The sequence below is a fragment of the Megascapheus bottae genome, chromosome 22 (genome assembly GCF_031878675.1).
Source record: "Megascapheus bottae isolate mThoBot1 chromosome 22, mThoBot2.hap1, whole genome shotgun sequence".
NCBI lineage: Eukaryota > Metazoa > Chordata > Mammalia > Rodentia > Geomyidae > Megascapheus > Megascapheus bottae.
In genome coordinates, this window is record NC_143530.1 from 22342352 (window position 1) to 22363023 (window position 20672).

At 41.6% G+C, this 20672-nt stretch overlaps 2 protein-coding genes across 4 annotated transcripts in view; one reads left to right on the top strand and one right to left on the bottom strand.

Annotated features, from left to right (window-relative positions):
* Kdm1b (lysine demethylase 1B) overlaps positions 1-5841 on the bottom strand; it is a 45603-nt gene extending 39762 nt beyond the window's left edge. The window contains exons 1-3 of one of the 2 annotated variants that reach the window (XM_090356334.1): positions 5735-5841; positions 5421-5464; positions 1601-1703 (exon numbers count right to left, since the gene is read on the bottom strand). In XM_090356334.1, coding sequence (XP_090212460.1) covers positions 1601-1690 — 90 coding nt within the window. In that variant the 5' untranslated portion in view covers positions 1691-1703; positions 5421-5464; positions 5735-5841. Of the gene's footprint in view, positions 1-1600; positions 1704-3368; positions 3426-5420; positions 5465-5734 lie in introns of those variants that run through there. The other variant, XM_090356333.1, reaches the window with a different exon arrangement.
* A 252-nt stretch (positions 5842-6093) lies between these two features.
* Tpmt (thiopurine S-methyltransferase) lies at positions 6094-20672 on the top strand. Of its 2 annotated transcripts, none has more exons than XM_090355412.1 (9): positions 6094-6162; positions 9607-9773; positions 11466-11558; positions 13065-13197; positions 15409-15461; positions 16153-16227; positions 18121-18206; positions 18404-18448; positions 20526-20672. In XM_090355412.1, exons 2-9 carry the CDS (start codon positions 9634-9636, stop codon positions 20636-20638), a joined length of 738 nt encoding a protein of 245 aa, XP_090211538.1. In that variant the 5' UTR covers positions 6094-6162; positions 9607-9633; the 3' UTR covers positions 20639-20672. The 2 variants fall into 2 exon arrangements, with proteins under 2 accessions (XP_090211538.1, XP_090211539.1); XM_090355413.1 differs by lacking the exon at positions 6094-6162 and adding an exon at positions 6322-6418.

Here is a 20672-nt window from a genome sequence, read left to right on the forward strand (position 1 = left end):
TACACACATAGACAAAGATTTCCTATGACTGACCGGGGTGAGAGCAGCAAAAGGTATACACCACCAAAATCATGTGCTAGAGGTTCTAAATGTGAAGGTAAACAATATCCTGACAGTAGACAGGGGCTGACCAGAATAACAACTTTCCCACAATTGCACCGTGCAAATAAGTCACGAATAAATAAGCCAGGGACCTTGCCAGAGATCTATAAAGATTGCACTTTAATGATACATATCTAAGAACAAATAAATCACAAGGCTTTCCTGGGAAACTGATATTAGTCAGAGCAAACCAAAAAAAAACAAAAAATATCAAAATAAGATTTTTTTTTCCCACATCTGTAATTGCAGCTACTTGAACAGCAATTCAGATGCTGTCCAAAGACAGCCTAGGCAAAAAGGTGACAAAAGAAACCCCTCTTTCCAACCAATAGCTGGGCAAAGTGGCAGCTGCCTGATATCTACTTATGTGGGAAGATTAGGATTCCAGGCTAGCTCTGGCAAAAAGTTTATGAGACGTCATTTCAACAAAATGTCATCAACATGACGACACCTTTCATCCCAATTACAGCACGAAGCATACACAGGAAGATCATAGTCTAAGCCGGTCTGGGCCAAAAACAGGACCCAATCACAAAATTAACAAAGGATTGGAGGTGTTGCTCAAGTGATACAGTGTCTGCCTCATAAGCTTAAAGTCCTAAATGTAACATCCAAAACCATCCCCCCACCCTGCTTAGGACAGTTCAACCTGTTAGTATCATAGAGGGAAAAAATTAGAAAAACTAAGTTACTAGGGGGGAGGGAAATGGGGACCAAGACATATGAAAGGGTATCAATGTATAGGAATTAATGCACCATCTATCTGGCAAATATCATGTAACCCTTCTATTAATTACAATAAAAAATATATGAAAAAAAAAACTAAGTTACAACAGTCAATTGTGATTAAATAAAATCTCCACTAAAGACAGTCCTACAGAGCAGGATGAGGTGGCTCACACCTATAATCCTAGCTACTCAGGAGGCTGAGATCTGGAAGATCATAGTTCAAAGCCAGCATGGGCAGGAAAATCCATGAGACTCCAACTAACCAGCAAAAAGCTGGAAGGGGAGCTCCAACAATACATCACTAACCTCGTGCAAAAAAACAAAAACAAAAAACTGAGCAACAGGGCCCAGGACTTGAGTTCAAGCTCTAGGACCAGCACACACACACGCACACGCATGAGTCCTATAAGCATACAAGTAACCCTGCAACATGGTTCACCACTACATGCAGAAGTCCAAATTCCTGTGAATGGCCTTCAGGCCAAGCATGACCTTGCCCTAGCATCCCCTCTGGATGCAAGCACCCAATTCGCCCACACTGATTCACATTCTATGCCTTCCCCTTCACAGATCCTGCTGCCAAACACCCTACTATCTGCCCCAGGTCACTTTATCACAAAGCATTTATTGCTGTGTTGAGTGTTTCTCCATTACTTGGCAAGCAACATGAGGACTAGAGCTGTCTTCCCCTCTCAGTTCTCCAGTAACATTCACAGGACTCCAACCTGTTCAACCAAGCTCCACTGAATGAACAAGTGAGTGGTAATACCTGCCTACCGGAGCTCCTCAGAGGCAGGCTATCCTGAGAAAGGTCAAAAGTGGCTGTTCTTTTCTTTGACCTGCCCCGGGGGACTGCCATTGTATTTGAAAATCTGCAAAAGAAAATAATAACAATAAAGGCAAGTCATAAATACTAACATCTGCTTATGCTTTCAAGTCATTACATGGTTTGGTAGATGAGTCTGTGTATTCTGCAGTTAGAACGCCTGAGTTATAAAGCCACCATGTATAAGTTAATTATCCTTCCTAAACTTCAATGTTCCCTTTTATACAATGGACATGGCTTAATGGTACACCACAGCAGTGGCAGGAAATTAAGACAACATATTTGAAGTACTGGCATAAACAATAACCACTATCCACTACCACGATACACATTTTAAAATGAGAAACTAACTAGGTACTAGTTGCTCACACCTGTAACCCTTGCTACTCCAGATGAGATCTGGAAGATAGCCGATTAGAAGCCAGCCTTGGCAGAAAAATCTGAAACACTCCCATCTCTCCAAAATAACCAGCAAAAAAGACAAGAAATCTTACGCATAATCCATCCAAAATTACACCATTGTCTGTAAACTTGGATGGAGAAAATACCTAGTTTTTCTTGTGTGCCTTTCATCTTGCTGTGTTTTTCTTAGCAGTTACTGATTTTTTTTATGTCTTAGTGTACTTTAAAAATTCGTTTTTTAGTAAAATACAATAAATAGCAGGTACACTGTCTTTAGTCACTGCTCAACACAGGAAATTTTGTTTAATATAAGCACTATATTGTTTTCTACCAGAAAAATCTTACACAACTTCTCAAACTAGTCTGACAACATCAGTAACACAAACATAAAGAACTAAATTCTAAAGAAATTGTGCAAAATAACCATGTGAGCTACTCAAATTTTTTTCAGTAAGGAAGAAAAAATACTTAGTGTAAGTAATCAATAGATAATTTATAATTACATCATCTCTCCTGATCCATCATTTTACCACACACACAAAGTGAAGGATAAGAAAATCAACATAACTGGAGATGAGCAACCAAGACGGAGAAATGTGGTACCCTAAAATACAAATTCCGCATAAACTATCTGAATCTTGTTGAAAAGCTAGGAAGACCTTGTGGCTTCATATGTGTGAATTTTTCTACTGTCCACAACAGCATTCCCTCAAGGATGATTAATGGCAGGTGGAAATGTTTTGCCATTATCCTGACTTGAGAAACTGATATCTAAGAGATGGTTTTCCTTTGGCTTCTCTCTTCCCTTTCTTAAAACCAATATAGTGATGGGTGCAAACACATAACACATAGATTCCAAAATGCATTATGGTTATTTTAAAGCATTACCACCCAGGGAGGCTTAGAAGCCTCTTTGGTGGGAGATTAGAATCACAAACTCAACATGTACAAGGCCCGGTTCCCAACCCCACCACTGAAATGCACAGTCATTTAGTTCTACAGTACTGACTGAATTGCTAAAACAGTACCATTTAAAAAAAAAAATACCCTCTACCTCCTAGCTACTCAGGAGCCTAAGATCCGAGGATCAGGGTTCAAAGCCAGCCCAAAGACTGTGAGACTCTTATCCCCAATTAATCAGTAAAAAAAAGGCGGAAGTGGAGCTGTGTCTCAAGTGATAGAACACTAGCCATGAGCAGAAAAAAAAAAAAAAAACAGAAAAACAGGGACAGTGCCCAAGCCCCGAGTTCAAGACCCAGGACACACAGACAGACACGGATGGACGGACATACACACACACACTATCTACCTATATAGCCATCTTGTAGTCAAGAAAGGTTTTCTGGTTCCCATCTGTATTTTCAAAAGGCTGTCCAACCTAACAACCATTCACATAAATGTAAACATATTACATAGATGAAGATATATAAATCTCTTCATTTATATTTATAGCATGTATCTCATTCATAAAATGAACTACAGAGAATGTATAAATACATATTTACAAATGCTTAGGATGCCTATGCATACATAGGATATGTAAGCATCGTAAGAAAAATATCTAAAATCAACGTGAAGTTTAGAACTTTAACAAATGAAATAAGCCTAGGTTCATGCAAACTGGGTTTTAACTTGTCCCTAGGAGTGTTTGCACTCCCCGATGCATGCATGCGATGTAGAAATTGCATGTAATACTTCATACACTGGAAAATGTACTCAGCACAATACAATTCAGGAAATGGTTAAAGAGAAAATGAAAACATGAACGCCATAAAAGCCATCATTAAATCTCATTAACCATTTTAAGGTGGTTCATTTTCACCTTGTCTATTACTTGCTTTTATTTATTTCCACTACTGCTAAACCCTTGGGTCTTGAAACAAAGAAAAAAATGGAATTTAATGTTGGAATAACTCAAATTATAATGCTTTTAATTGTCTTAGAAATACTAAAATGTCATTAATTCAAATAACATAGTAAGTTCTCTCATCGGGTTCTTCAAATTATAAAGACAGCAAACAAATCCATTTGTTTCATGTTCAACGTTTCTTTTTGTTTGGGGATTTTCTGGCCAGTCCTGGTGCCTGAACTCAGGGTCTGAGCACTGTTCCTGAGCTTCTTTTGCTCAAGGCTAGCTAGCACTTCACCAGTTGAGCCACAGTACCACTTCCGGCTTATTGTGTTTTATGTGGTACTGAGGAATGGAACCCAGGGTCATGCATCCTAGGCAAGCTCTCTTTACTAAGCCACACAGTCACAGCCCCCATGTTCAACGTTTTATGAGCACATTTCTTCCTAATTTTAAATTCAGAGCTTTGGTTTTCCTATTCTAAGTGATGAAGAAAATAGGTGCTGCTTTTAAAAATATGCAGGCGGATGTCAATATCAATATTGGACAAATAATTTCCAGGTGTTTCTAATCACGTTCATTAAATAGTTAATACAACCGGTGCAGAGTTACTGAAATATGAATCAAACTGACCCTAGAATAGGCTAAAAAATTTTAAAGAGCCCATAAAACTTATAAAAATAGGACAAATTACTAGACACTTCTCCAGAGAAGTGGCTCCCAAAAAGGGCCACTTAAAATAAAGGCAAATAAAAATAAAGGCAAATTACCATCTTAATATCCCTAGCCAAAATTTTTAGAAATATGGATCCAGTACAATGCATTATTAAATGATTCAAGATTGAATATCCAGTTCAATTAATTCAATACTGAATTCCCATTTCCCCATTGGTCTTTTCCAGACATTCCAGACAACAATTAATTAGTGACGGTAATTTTCTCAAGTGTTTCCCGAAGAAACCCCACCTTCCTCTGGTCTTTTAACTATAATGGATTTTGTTTTTTTTTTTTTTAATTCTGGCAAAAGCCATGTGCACATAACGAAGTGGCAGTTCCGACCCCATCTCTACCCTCAGCCAGAGTGGTCTGTGGAGAACTGGCAAGCTTACCCGGGGGGGGGGGGGAAATAGGGCTGGGCCTCTGGCTGGGTTCCAGATTACTGAACCCCCCCCCTCAACTTTCTACATCTGGGCCTGCGTTTTTCTTTCCCCTCTCTCCCGGCAGCTGTGGGGCTGTGGACAGACGAACAGCCCAGGCTAACCCGGACACCCCCTCGCCCGCGTCCAATCCCCAGGGAGTCACCCCAGCAACCCCGCAACGCTAACCAGGTCTCCCCGCGCCCCCCCTACCCATCCCCACGGCTATACCTGCGAGCGAGCCCGGGCCGACGAAGCTCCGGGACTCTCCCGACGTGGGGTTCCCCGCCCCAGGTGTAGGGAGGGCCCTTACCACCCCTCAGAAGGGAACCCCAAAGCTTTCCCGTGTCTGCCCAAGCCGACCCCCGGAGCTCACCTTGACGCAGAAGAGGTGCACCGAGTCTTGGGGTGAAAGCGCCGCTGAGGAGAAAGGAAACATTGAAGGGGGTTTGGAGACCCAGCCCCGGGACCGCCCTCTCCCCCACCCCACGCCGCACCCGTCCCACCGAGGGTGGAGAGGGGCCCTGGGACGTCTGCCCGGCTCCACAGCCCGGGCGAGGGGCGCAGCGCACCCGGAGACGGAGAGCTCGCGCACCCCCAAGCCCCGCCGCTTTGTGCAGCGCTGTCACCAGAACTCCGTCGCCGCCGCCGCCGCCCCCAAGCCGCTCTCCGGGAGCTGCCAATCCCCACCTCCGAGGCGCCCGCGAGACAGCGCGCGCCACGCCGGGCTCCCCGCGCCCCTCCGGAGCCGCCCTCACGGGACGGCGAGATCCGCGCCGCCGGCCGCAGCCCCCGCGCTCGGCCGCCCCCGCCACCACCGCTTCCGCCCCTATCACGACGTGACCCGGGGTAGGAGGAGCCAGCGGGACCAGTGAGCAAAAGGCTCCCCGCCCTTGCCTTCAGCGCGGCGCTCGCTCCGCCCCGGCCATTTCCGCCGCTGCGCAGACCCGGGAGCCTGCGGAGGGGGCGTGGCCTCGCGTGAGAGGGCGTGGCCTCGCGTGAGAGGGCGTGGCCTCGCGTAGGAAGGTGTGCCTTAGGCAGGGGCGGGGCCGGAGGCTGGCAGAGTAAAGTCGGAGTTGCAGACGGAGGGCACCTTCCCCGGAACCCAGAGAGAGCAGGTGAGGAGTGGGACTGGTAGCACTGGAACAGACTGTCTAGGGGTAGACTTTCCTGAAAAAGCACTGATGGCGCGGCTACACCCTCCTAGAGATGGTGCAAGATCTGGGAATCATGAAGTGGCATAGTTAATGAGCCGTGGTTTTAATGACCCCAAGACACAGTGCTCTGTACTAACGACTTTTTGTTTAAGCTTTTACGAAAAGGAAGAAGAAGAAGAAAGATTGCCAGAAGACTTAAGTGATCCTTTTGAGAGGGGTGAGCAGAGAAGGGCTGGGGCATTGTAAATATTCTGAGGCGTGCTCTGTGTGTAGTGTGTTACACAGGGGTATGGAATGCTTTCAATAGAACTTCCCAAATTATCTATACCATAGGGAAGATACTCTTCAAATCTGGAAATAAAACCACAGCAGAAAGTTGGTTTTTTTTTTAAGATAGGAAGGAATGGGGCTGACAAGCACATTGCAAATTAACATTTATGAGGAGGGATTGCCTGTAGTAGGCCTTTTACCGTTCTCGCACTTTGCCCTTCTGTTGTGTAGAGAGACGTTTTTATTTCTCCAGAATAGGTGGAGATCCAGTTGCAAAACTGTGTTTACAGCGTTTACAGTATTGCTATGGTTGAGGTTTGGGTGGGCCAGACTTGGGCAATTGCTTGTTCTGTGATAAAGATTAGGCTTCCTTTTTATTGTCAGTAAAAGAGTTCTTAGGGAGGGCTGACTTCTGGTTCCAAAGTTTCCAAAGAAAAACAGAGGTTGGGAGTGGGGTGAAGGGAGTGCAAACCACTTGCTTTGGATGGTTCCTGCTGACCTCTCTGCAAACTCCTGACACAGTTGAGGCCTATGCAGAAATCGTTTGCTACCTGCTGAGAAGAGAATTTCATTACAGTGATGGGGATGATTTCTTTTTGAGTCCTAACCATAGTGGAACCAAACAGTTACAACCGAAGAAAAACTTTTTATTAAATTCCTGCTCTGTGTGATGTTTGCTATTCCACTAGTAAGTCACTAATTTTGACCTGCCAAAATAATACACAGCAAACTAAATTAGTTCCACTAGTGGCCTAAAGGAAAGGAAATGTTAGGATAGCAGTGATCTATTGTTCTTAATGTTGCTAGGGCAAGCAGTCCCTTAAATGATCAGATAGATCTGTGAGTTTGTTTCCATATTCTTCTTTCTCAGTTCCCTTTGTATTTTCCCATACCCCCCCCATAACTAAATAATTAATTTAAATAAGCAATGAGAAGATTATTTGAAAATACAGACGACAGTGTAGAATGATTTGGATCCTTCCTTCAATGGTACAAAGCAATATAAAAATATAGAGGGAGGGTCCAGGAGTTTGGCCTAGTGGTAGAGTGCTTGCCTAGCATGCACAAAGACCCGGGTTCAATTCCTTGGTACAACATACATAGAAAAAAGCCAGAAATGGTGCTGAGGCTCAAGTGGTAGAGCTCTAACCTTGAGAAAGTCCAAGGACAGTGCTCAGGCCCTGAGCTCAAGCCCATGACTGGCAAAAAAATATATATATAGAGAGAGAGAGAGGGAAAATAGAAGAGAATACACACACACACACACACACAATTAGAACTTAGAAAGCAAGTGGATACATGATAAAGAATTTCACAGACTCAAGTAGCCTGATAATGGAGGCTGAGGGGATGAGGAGAGTAAGGGGATGAGTCTAAATTGGTGGATACTGTGCACATATGGACATGTCAAAGTGAAAGCCCTACGGGGCTTCTCATGGCAGGATGCCTTCTCTGCACTAAACAGCAGTTATTGCTGTCTTCTTGGATGCTTGCTTAGTCTTTTTTTGCTTCCTTGGCAGCCCAGATAGCGTGCTTTCATTGTGAGAGCCTTTCTCACTTCTGGTTTCTGATTCTTCTGGGCCATTATATCAGCAAGTGATGCACCAGTACTGACCCTTTAGAATTCTGACTGCACATCGGGCTCTTTTCTTTTGAATGTATTCCGATTGTCTCTTTTTGTGCTTTCTTCTGTAGAAGACAGTCCAGTGTTTCTAGCCATGGACTTTATACCAGACAAAGCTTCATCAGTTAATCTAGACATTTTATTCATTCAAAGTGTAATCCTAGCTACTCAGAAGGCTGAGATCTGCCAACCCAGGCAGGAAGAAAATCAAAGATGGAGCTATGACTCAAAGGGGTAGAATTGCTAGCCCCAGCCAAACAGCTCAGGGACAGCACCCAGGCCCTGAGTTTAAGGCCCAAAATGAACAAATAAACAACAACAAACTAAGTGCAAAAAAAATCCCCACAATATGGGGTGGAGATGACAGAAGATGCAGGCAAGAAGGAATTCTCTAGGGTCTAGCTAGGTAACTACCAAGAGTCAAGACTAGCCAAGGTAGGCCAGATATAGTTGCTTGTGCCTATAATTCCAGCTACTTGACAGGGAAAGGCAGAGGGTTGCAGTTTGAGGCCAGCCCATAAGAGTTATCAGGGCACCATGAATAAGCCAGGTACGGGTGGTTCATATCTAGAGTCCTAATTATGCAGGAAGCATAGGAGGCTGAAAGAAATAAAGCCAAAAGGGCCAGAGGGCATAACTAGAGTGAGAAAGTTATTGCCTTACAAGTACAAGGTCCTAGTTCAAGCCCAGGAAAAGTTTTCCCAAGAAGATGAAAATAATAAAATATCTGGTGATGTATAAGATTGAGAGTGTATTGATCATGGTTCAAAGCCAAGACAATCAGAAAGATCCATGAGACTTTTTTTCCCCAATTAATGGGTAAAAAGCCCAAAGTGAAGGGTGTGGCAAAGAGAAAGCAAGTATGTTAGCCAAAGTAGTATGATTTGCCTGAAAGGTAAAAGGAGGTTGTCTCTTGTTCATAATAAGTCTTATTTTAGTGTTTTTTTAAGAGAATTTGTTTATGGTAAAGATGATGTACAGAGAGGTTACAGTTATACAAATCAGGTATGAGTATATTTCTTTTTTAACAATATCACTTCTTCCCACTTCTCCTAGTTCTATTTTTCCCCTCCCAACCTCTGTCTCCCACAAGTTGTATAGTTCATTTTCATCATAATATCTAGTGAGTGTCAGGGATGCACTTGTTCACCCTTGTAACAAATCTTTGATCCTTCCATAATGTATGGATTACACAACTACTGAAGCATAGAAGCAAATATATATTTTAAAGAATAAGATGCTAGAAGAAATCTAAACTTACAAAATTTATAAACTGGGATGGCAAAGTTTTTTTTTATTTCCTCATCCTTTTTTTTTTAACCTAAGTCAAGGTTATATATTCTGTTCCATTGTTGAAGCAGACTTAAAGACAAGCAATTTTATATGTTTTTTTTTAGTGGGAGTTGAAAATGAGACTGCCAAGGAAAATAAAGTTTTTTTTTAAATCATTTAGCTCATCAATAGAGTTGCAATGCCTTTACTTGACCACCCTGCAAATGTTTTCCATTCAGGATTGGAAACAGAGGAGTCCCCAAACAATGGGTGATACAAAAGCATCACTTGATATTAAAGAGTTCCCTGATTCTGAGGTATGTCAAACCCGAGTGCTAACCTTGGAAGAATGGCAAACCAAGTGGCTGACCGGTGACACTGGATTTCATCAAGAAAAAGGAAATTGGTAAGACATACTTCTATGGCAGAAAGGCTATGTCAGAAACTGAAGTGGAAATTATAAATGTATAATATTAGATTGGTTGTTAAGAAGTATCATTTAATTCCTCCTATTACATACCATCTCAGAAATCCAATTGCATCTATGACAACCCATAGACCAATTGATAGTATCTTAGAGATATTATATATATATATATGTGTGTTTATATATATTTCATTAATTATACATACACACATGTATTTTCTACTGTATATTATATTATATATAATATATTTTTTCCTAATATATGTGTTGACCTGGCCACTTTCCAACAACAGTGTGTGTTCTGATGGTAAAGTATTTCCTGTGAGGAATGGGGGTCATGGCTCAAGTATTAGGACCTGACTTCAACCCCTAGAACCACACAAGAAAAGAAAAGTCATATGTCATTGGTGAACAAGAGACTTGGAGAGAAATTAACAAGTGGGCCAGGCAACTGCACAAAGATGGCAGAACCATCTTTGAAGCCATCAGGACACATGATGGGACCAGTACTGATTTATAATAGAATGCTGATAATAAAAACTTGTTCTTCAACCCAGATGCCCCTCAGTAGATGATTGGATCAAGAACATGTGGTATTTATACACAATGGAATTCTGTGTTGCCATCAGAAAGAATGTCATTGCCCCATTTGTAAGGAAATGGAAAGACTTGGAAAAAATCATATTAAGTGAAGTAAGCCAAACCAAAGGAACATTGGCTTAATGGTTTCCCTCATTTGTAATAATTAGTATACATCTAGGACTCTCCTAGCAGAGGATTACACTAGATCAAAACTTGGGCACAGACTAAATGAAAGGATCTCCAGGATATGGAAACAAGAGCTTTATCTTGAGTGATTGATGTTCTTAATATACTATGTTATTTCTCTTCTTTTTTTTGCCCTTTAGTTAATCTCATATTGTTACTATGTATAACTTTGTTACCTGGTATATTTTACAAATGTTTATTTGTTAATTTGAAATAGGAAACAAGATGATTGGAAGGGGGTGAGGGGAGAGAATTGGGGACAAAAACATGAGAAAGGGTATCAATGTATGAGAAGTAATGTCACTGACGAATGTCACTGTAACCCCTCTACACATTACCTCGACAATTTAAAAAAATGAACAACTGGTTCTTATGAATGGACCTTGTTCCCGCTGAACACCCCACCCTCCCAGGGGACGCCAGCATTGCCGTCATTATGACATTTTTGCAGAGTACAGGTTGAAGCATCTTCAAAAACCAGGGTGTGGTTCTGATGGGGATGGCCTTACCCACAACATTGCCAAGGACATGAAGTGTGGGAGTTAAACTCAGAGAATTTTCCACACAGTAACTCTTGACAAATGTATGGGTCCCAGGGCTCCCTTTCCATACCATTTTTAAGATAAACATTTGGAGCTTAATACACAAAATTTTAAAACATAACTAAGGGGAAAGAAGATGCTTTTAAAGTTGTCATTATGCATCAGGAAAACCCCAGGTGTTAAGTCAGATGTGCCACTAATGAGCTGCATGACTGAGCAAGTCCTGTTTCATGATGGGTAAACTGAGGTTGGTGTAAGGTGAGGTCTGACGGGAAAGGTTCCCAGGATCATACAACCCTGCTCCTTCTGTGCCTTGGAGCTCATTCAAACAAACTATAATACTTTACCTTTTCCTTCCCAGGTTATTAAAGAAGTATCTGGAGACTTTTCTTAATGGCCAGAATGGACTGAGGGTATTTTTTCCTCTTTGTGGAAAAGCAGTTGAGATGAAATGGTATGAGCAGATAAGAATTAGCACACTTGTTTTTGGTGATTAATTCTTTGAGTGAATATTTACATGACAGACGTGAAAAAAAAAATCTATTCCTTGGGCATGTGGGGGGGGGGTTGCTTTGTTTCCATACCATGCTATGGTAGGCTAAGCCTCCTATTTCTGTGCACTGCTGAGAAATAGAAATATAGGCACCTTCTGTGGGTGACATCTTTGTTTACTTTGTATAACTTCAAAAATGAATAAGTAATTTTACAAGTTGCTCTATGCTGTGTGTTAGGTTCCTAGGATATAAGAAAGACAAATCAGAATTTTTTCCTTTCTTTTTATTTAACTTGAATAATAAAACAAGGTAGTACCCAGCACTGTAGAACTAGCGAGTGTTCCCCTCTGCCCGCGCTGTGCGCATGGGCGGTACAGTCAGTGCTGTTCCTGTTTTGAGAATATGCGTGTGATTCTAACTCAGTCGACAGACTCGGGAACACTTTGAGCTGCCTGGAAAGCTCACATTTCCATCTGTGTGCTCTTTGTCAGCAAGAAACGTTAGGTAAAGATATCAAGCTGTATATCAATATGAGTCCTCCTCCCAAAATGTGGATTCTACCAGGAAAAAAAATGGCAACGAGTTATACATGGTATTAAAATACGTTTTTGGATGTTTATTGTATGTAAGTAGAAATTATGAAGTTGTTATAGATTTGGATACTAATGTTTGAAAGTTGTGTGTTCTGCCAGTAGTTGTGAGCCACCCACACATGATAATCTATTTCTTCGTTATTAATTTTTTTGAGATAAGGGCTTACTATATAGCCTAGGCTTGCCTTTACTTATGATCCTACTGCTTCAACCCTCCAAGGGCTGGAATTATAAGCATGGACCACTACCCTATTTAAACTTAACCTAGATAAAACTTTAAATTTCATTCCTCCAATATTCTAATCACATCTCAGGAGCTCAATAACTTCTGTGGTTAATAGCTGCTGCATTGCAGACACAGATATAGAAATTTCCATTAACTTAGAAAGTTTTCCTGAACAGCACTAAGTTAGAGGAATTGAAAAGGCAGTTCATCCAGTCAAATACATTTATATTAAATCAGCAAGCTAAGATACAACTCTCCAAATGTTCATTATTTACCTATAGCCTTATAAATCAATTCTTCAGAATTGCAAATAACATGAGCTATAAGGAAATACAGACCTACTATTTTACATCCCAATGAAAACTTGTGCAGCTGGATTCATATGACTCACTTAAAGAAAATACTTGAGTTTTTTTTTTATCCTTCCTCCTCTAATGCCTTCCCTTCTTTCTCCTTTCCCTTGTCGACCTCCCCCCTCAACCTTTGACTGAACCTATGCCAGGGCCTAGCATACGATAGGCATGTGTTCTACCACTGAATTATATATTCCATGTCCAGTAAAGAAAATATATGATTGTTACACTATACCTCTTTACTTACTAGGATATTTGAAATGAAATTTTAAGTATGATTATGATCTTGTGCAGGTTTGCAGACCGAGGCCACAGTGTGGTTGGTGTGGAAATCAGTAAACTTGGGATACAGGAATTTTTTAAAGAGCAGAATCTTTCTTACTCGGAAGAACCAATCACCGAAATTCCTGGTGCCACAGTATTTAAGGTGTGTTTTGATTTTGGTAAACAACCATTTCCATAACTCTATCATATTTTTCTCTGCATGAGTAAGGACCCCTTAATACCACACAGAATTGCCAAGACATTATATATGGTAAGGAGCTAGGGATTAACTGGATGCCAGGAACTCCAGACTATAACCCTAGCTACTCAAAAGGCTGTGATATGAGTGTTGTACTTCAAAGCCAGCCCAAGCAAGAAAATCTGTGAGACTCTTTATCTCTAATCAGCCACTGAAAACCAAGAAAATGAGCTGTGACTCTGACTCAAGTAGTATACTGCTATCCTTGAGCATAAAAAGCTCAGGGAGGGACCGGGAGTTTGGCCTAGTGGTTAAAGTGCTTGCCTAGCATGCATGAAGACCCGGGTTCGATTCCTCGGTACCACATACATAGAAAAAAGCCGGAAGTGGTGCTGAGGCTCAAGTGGTAGAGCTCTAGCCTTGAGAAAGTCCAAGGACAGTGCTCAGGCCCTGAGCTCAAACCCAGGACTGGCAAAAAAAAAAAAAAAAAAAGCTCAGGGATAGTGCCCAGACGCTAAGTTCAAGCCCTAAGACTAGCATATAGACACACACAGAAAGCAAACCAATATAGATAGTATCTCAGCCTTTTAAAGGCTGGGGCAGGTGGACTGGAAGTTCAAGTCTTAACCTTGGTTATTTATATACTGAGTCTCATAATAAGTAAATAAATAAATGATTCATTATAGGGTGCACGCGTGTGTATATGAATATGTGTAAGTTGCAGTCAAATCAATGTATTCCAAGGTTGCTTCAATCATTCCTTCTTCTTTTCCTTCCTTCCCTCCTTCTTTGCATGGGTGCTGGGGATGAAGCATAGTGCCTTGCATATGCTCGGCAAGAATCTGCTGTTGAGCTACATTCCCAACTCATCCCATTTTTTCTTAGTATTGTTAACAAGCATTTTCTGAGACCCTATCAGAGGCCAGTACTGGCCAAAGCTGCCTAGAGGTTCCAGTCTGCAGCCAAAGTTAAGATCCACTGCATGTTTTCCCTGCCTCCAGGGTGCCTCCTACCTGGATGGACCCCCATATTGCTTCTAGGATGGTCTCCAAGGACCCTTTCTCCTCTACTTGGGAACCTGTATTGACAATTCATTTCAGAATCAAATTAGGCATGTCCTGTCATGTCACCTACCCAGCTCCTCACTCCAAGCTCCAAGACTCCCTCTAATCTGCCCCCATATTACCCTGCTGGAATGTACTTTCACCCTGCCTCCCACTTAAATCTTAGCAGGTACATCAAGGTACCCCATCAGAAGTCATCTCTGGGTCAACCATCCGCAAGGCACCCAAGCAGTCCCCTGCTGGCTCCTACGTTTACATTGTTCGCAGGCACACAACCATAACCATACAGGCTATTCTGTGTCATCATGTCTCTCTATGCCCATGCCTGCCCCCACAGGCCAACCTCACTGTGAGGAAAGTCTGTTTCCAATTCACCTACATTAGCTAGAACAAGGATAGGGATCAGTCCACTAGCTGTTTTTAATAAATAAGTTAATAATTAAGAGAAAGCAGGAAAAGTACACTTTCCCTGGATAGCTTTTAAAAGCCACATACTGTAATGTGAGCTAGTCAGGAAGCTAAGATCTAAGGATCAGGGTTCAAAGCTAGCCTGCATAGAAAGGTCCACAAAACTCTTATCTTGAATTAACAAGCAAAGAACCAGAAGTGGAGATGTGGATCAAATGGTAGACCCTTTGATAGAAAAAAGTAAAAACAAACAAGAGCACAAGGCTCATGTACACACGCATATACAAACATATATATATGATGTATACTCTCTATGTATAAATATAAAATCATGCTGTGTCAACATGACTGGAAATTGACCTATGGATTTATCTCTAGCAGAGTGAAAAATGTCAGGACTTTGCTTAAGTAAACACTTCTAGAATGTTAACAAGCTCTGAAACAAGTTATAACTCATTGTTGAGGTTAATGTTCCTTAACCTTTTTTATAGTTCCTTTTCCTACTCGAATTGGCCCAGAAGAACCCCACACAGGTTTTTAAGGAATAAGGAACTGCTAATGTGCAATGGAGTTATTAATTGTGTTGAGTATGCATTCTCTACCTCCAAGCCTTTTACTTAGGGCTGCTTTGCTTTCCTTGGCCGTTCAGATACTTCCAAATTAAGTAGAAAACAATTGTTTTTTCTTTCTTGTGTCATTCCAGAGTTCTTCGGGGAACATTTCCTTGTACTGTTGCAGCATTTTTGACCTTCCAAGGTAGGACTGGGGCTTGAACTCAGGGCCTGGGCACTGTCCTTGGGCTTTCTCAAGGCTAGTACTCTACCACTTGAACCACAGCACCACCTCCAGCTTTTTCTGTGTATATAATACTGAGGAATAAACCCAGGCATTCGTGCATGCTCGGCAAGCCGCTACCACTAGGCCACACTCCTGGCCCCTGTGTATTTTTTAAGAGTGGGTACTTCCTTGTCAGGCTCATCACTGCCATCCATTTGCACAGCATTCATGAAACATGGATTTGACTTGCTCTTCTACAATTACAACAGCCTCAGCTATAAACTGAATATGAATATGAAAATGGCAAACATTACTGTGCCCCAAACTAGGAATGGGAGAAATAGATTGAAGAAAGTGGAATCTTCTACCTTGCTCCTATATCTGTAACAAAAACAAAACCCAAGGTGCAGAAGAGGCAAGATCTCTCCTGCGAGTCTCTGATACTGAGCTGAGCCAGGAGGTGTTACACACGGCCATCTGTCCCTACTTTGTGCTTCCCAGTCATAAGGAAATAAACTACTGCCATGTAGACTGAAGGGGAAAAAAATCAACATGAGATTCTAATTCCTAGATGAACTGGAACAAGAAAAACAAGATGCATCGTGCTCAAGGTTTGACATTTCCATATAAAACAAGTTACATTCTCCCCCCACCCCCTTCTCTCTGGTAGGGCAAATATTGGCCAGTTTGACAGGATTTGGGATAGAGGAGCCTTAGTCGCCATCAATCCAGATGATCGCAAACGGTAAATGATTTGGTTTTGTTAATTGTGTCTTGGGCTGAGTTCTAGACAGGTATTATAATTTCTCTTTAAAGATCTGTGTAGAAAGTGTGGGACTCTGTTACTTCCCTCAGTTTACTACTCTGCAAAATTGGGACATTTTACCACCAGTAAGACCTGAGGATTCTTGCCCTGTGCCAAGCACTGTTCATGACAAAGTTGAGATTCTAACTCTCCAAGCTTGCTCTTGATCCATACATCAGACTATTTCAAAAAGTTGCCATGGGAGCAAAAAGAAATGAAATATATGAGCCGAGTACAGTAGCATAGGCCTATAATCTCTGCACTCAGAAAGCTAATGCAGAAGGATATGTGACTTTGAGGCCAGCCTGGGCTACATAGCAGAACTTTGTCTGAAAGAGAGGGAGAGAGAGAGAGGCAGAATGGGAGAAGGAAGGAGGAGAGGGAGATAGTGAGCGAAAGAGAGAGGAAAGAAAGGAAGGAAATAATTCTAACAAATCACAAAACACTGGTTATTCTTAACACCTGTGTTTGCACATCCATCAAACTGGTGGTAACCAGATGCAAGGCAAGGGCAGGCCCAGTACACGGTGTACAGCTATTTCCCCAGTGTTGGGCACAGTTTGGTTTTAGCACATAGGAAACTCAGTCAACCCTGCAAACAAATGAATGAAATGTGCTGTACAAAGTGCAGGGAAAATGTACTGTATCCTAGTAGGCCGCACCTATGTGAGCCTTAGATAGAAAGACCGTCAAAGTGGAGTCTAAGCCTCTTAATTCATGGTTGACTAGGAACAGCGAGGCCTCATTTGGACTCGTAGGAATGCCAGCTCAGGTTTTGTTGCAGGGTCTTTGTCCTCCCTAGTTCCCAGCTCTGCTATCTGCACTGGTATGTGCCAGGGGTCATAGTTCCAAGTGCATCCTAAATCACCTTTGCTCTGTTGATACACTGACCACTTACTTTGAACCAGCAGAAACACTTAGTATTTTAGTACTTAGTATGTTAGTACAGTACTTGACCTCAGTACTGAGATACAATGCTTTATCTTAGTGCCATCACTACTAATAAATCAATCTAAAATATAATCTACTATTAGTATCTAATATATACTCTAATATGCTATGAATATACTAGTGCTTTACCACCAGCTACCATCAGACATTATCAAGTACTCACATGATTTCTTCTGTGTTTCTCTTGCCTAATATTGCCTAATATAAGCCAGTGGGGTGATGTGTGCATATATATATATATATATATATATATATATATTTTTTTTTTCTTCAGGCTGGCATTCTAGATCACTTGAGCCATTCCTCCACTTCCATTTCTCTTCTCAGGACCGTTGTTAAACTGCAGCCATTCCTGGGTCTCAGAAAAAAAGCTACCAAATCCATCTGTGGAATGGAGCTCAAGCACCCTTTCCTTTGGCACTCATAGGTGGTTTTGATAACCAGCATAGTCTGGGGCCACTGCCTTGAGCAAACAGAAGCATGACAGTCCTTCAGGAAGTACACGATCGACATCACCCCTCTCATCCTCCAGCCCACGACCACCACATTAGGCTGGAAGGAGCCTCTGTGTGTTTTTCTGCGGTGACCTCAGATGGGGATCACCTGGAAGATAGTTCCTTTTAGCCTCTGCCTGTGTAGAAAAATGGTACATTAATTTTTTTTTCAGTCCCGGGACTTGAACTCTGGGCCTGGGTGTTTTCCCTGAGTTCTGCAGCTCAAGGCTACTGCCCTCCCCCTGGAGCCACAGCCCCACTTCCAGTTTTCTAGTGGTTAACCGGAAATAAGTCTCACATTCTTTAGTGTCCAGGATGGCTTTGAACCACGATCTTCAAACCTCAGTCTCCTGATATATTTTCATTTTTGTGTGCGTGTGTTTTTTAGTTATGTGGATGTCATGTTGCCTCTCTTGAGAAAAGAGTTCCACTACCTCCTGGCTGTTTTGTCTTATGATCCAACAAAACATGCAGGTAAACCTACATATTTTTTTCTTTTTCTTTTTATCTAGCTTCCTGACTTAATCCAGATGCATCGATAAAGTTACTTTTCCTAGTTTATCACAGTGGTATCCATGAAGATAAGTCTATTTTGGGCTAGTGATAACCATTTAATTATTTAGACTTAGTGTTATTGAAAGGATTGTTCACTACATTTCCTTTTTTCCTAGGTCCACCATTTTATGTTACAGATGCTGAAATTAGAAGGTTGTTTGGTAAGTGATGTTCTTTGTTTTATATATTTATTTTTGTTGTTGTTGTTGTGATCGTGGGGTTTGGACTCTGAGCCTAGGCACTGTCCCTGAGCTCTTCAACTCAAGGCTACTGTCCTCAGAAGTGGAGCCTCAGCTCCACTTCTGGTTTTCTAGAGGTTAATTGGAGATAAGGGTCTCAGGTCCTTTTGTGCTTGGGCTGGCTTTGAACCCCATCTTCAGATCTCAGTCTCCTGAGTAGCTAGGAATACAGGCATGAGCCACCGAGCCCAGCAGTGATGCTCTTTTTAAATTAACTGGGCATAGTGGTACACATCTGTAATCCTAGCACTCAGGATGCTGAAGCAGAGAATCAATCATTTTAGGCCAGACTTGGCTATGTGACATGACTTTGTCTTAGAAAAGCATTTTAAATGTCACCAATTAACTGTTTTGACATGTCAATGAAACTATTAATACATAACTAAAGTATATAAAAAATTAAAGGTAGAAGGCTAGGGATGCAACTCAGTAGTACGATGCTAGTCTAGCATGCACAAAGCCCTAAGTTTAATCCTCAGAATCACCAAAAAACTTTTTAAATACATATTGGTTTTTTGTTCATTAATTTGTTTGTTTTTCGCCAGTCCTGGGGCTTGAACTCGGGCCTGGGCACTGATTCTAAGCTTCTTTTGTTAGCACTCTGTCACTTGAGCCACAGCTTCACTTCTGGCCTTTTCATGGTTCATTGGAGATAGTTTCATGGGCTTCTTCCTACCCAGGCTGGCTTCAATTGTGATTCTCAGATCTGTCCTCCTAAGTAGCTAGGATTAGAGGTGTGAACCACTAGCACCGGGCTCACATTGTTTAATGCAAGACTGTCATATCCTAGGAAATAGACCAATGCCTTTTTACCTGTCGTACACTCTTAAAAACCCTTTATAGTAACAATAAAAATATTTTACGTTAAAGTTAATGTACAGAGGAGTTATAGTTTCATAATCCAGATAATGAGTACATTTCTTTTTTTCTTTCTTTTTTTTTTTCCAGTCCTGGAACTTGAACACAGGGCCTGGGCACTATGAATACATTTCTTTTTGGATAATATCACCCTTCTTTTACTCTCTCCCAGTTATTCCCTGCTATCTCCACCCAGAAGTCACATAGTTCATTGTCAGCATATTCTCTAGTGAGTACCACTGCTACCTTTGTTCACCCTTTGTTCCTCCATTTGAACCTTTTTTTTTTTTTTTTGCCAGTCCTGGGGCTTGAACTCAGGGCCTAGGCACTGCCCTTGGACACTTTTTGCTCAAGGCTAGCACTCTGCCACTTGAGCCACAGCACCACATTCAGCCATTTCTATGTAGGTGGTACTGAGGAATTGAACCTAGTAGGGCTTCATGCATGTTAGGGAAACACTCTACCACTAGGCCACACTCCTGGCTCATAACTTGAACTTTTTTTTTTTTGCCAGTCTGGGTCTTGAACTCAGGGCCTGGGCACTGTCCTTGAGCTTTCTCAAGGCTAGAGCTCTACCACTTGAGCCACAGCACCATTTCTGGCTTTTTTTCTATGTGTGCGGTACTGAGGAATTGAACTTAGGTCTTCGTGCATGCTGGGCACGCACTTGACCTCGAGGCCAAACTCCAGGCCCCCACTTGAACGTTTTTAGGGAGATATTATATTCTTTTTTTGTGGAGGAGGTATTGATAAGTGTGAATAATAATTCAGAAAATTTCATCTTGGCATTTTTCATCAGAAAAAAAAAAGAGAAAGATCTCAGTACATACGTACAAAAAAAATGAGTGGATTTGAACTGGAGCTCTCACTTGGCTTTTTTGTTCAAAGCTGGCACTCTATGAGCTTGAGCCACACCTCCACTCCTGCCTTTTAGTAGTTAATTGGATGTAAGAGGATTGTATCGTGGACATTTTTGCCTGGTGTAGCCTCAAACTTAAATCCTCAGATATCAGCCTTTTGAGTAACTAGGAATACAGATGTGAGCCTATACAAAAAATCCACAGTCCACATTTAAAAAATCATTTAAGATATCTAGGAAGGCATCCGCTAGCATTTTAACTTGTTTCCTTTGTTGTTTCAGGGACAAAATGCAATATTCGTTGCCTTGAGAAAGTGGATGCTTTGGAAGAACAACATAAACGTTGGGGAATTGACTACATTTTTGAAAAATTATATCTACTTACTGAAAAGTAAAGATGATATAGATGCAATAAAGTTAACAGCAATA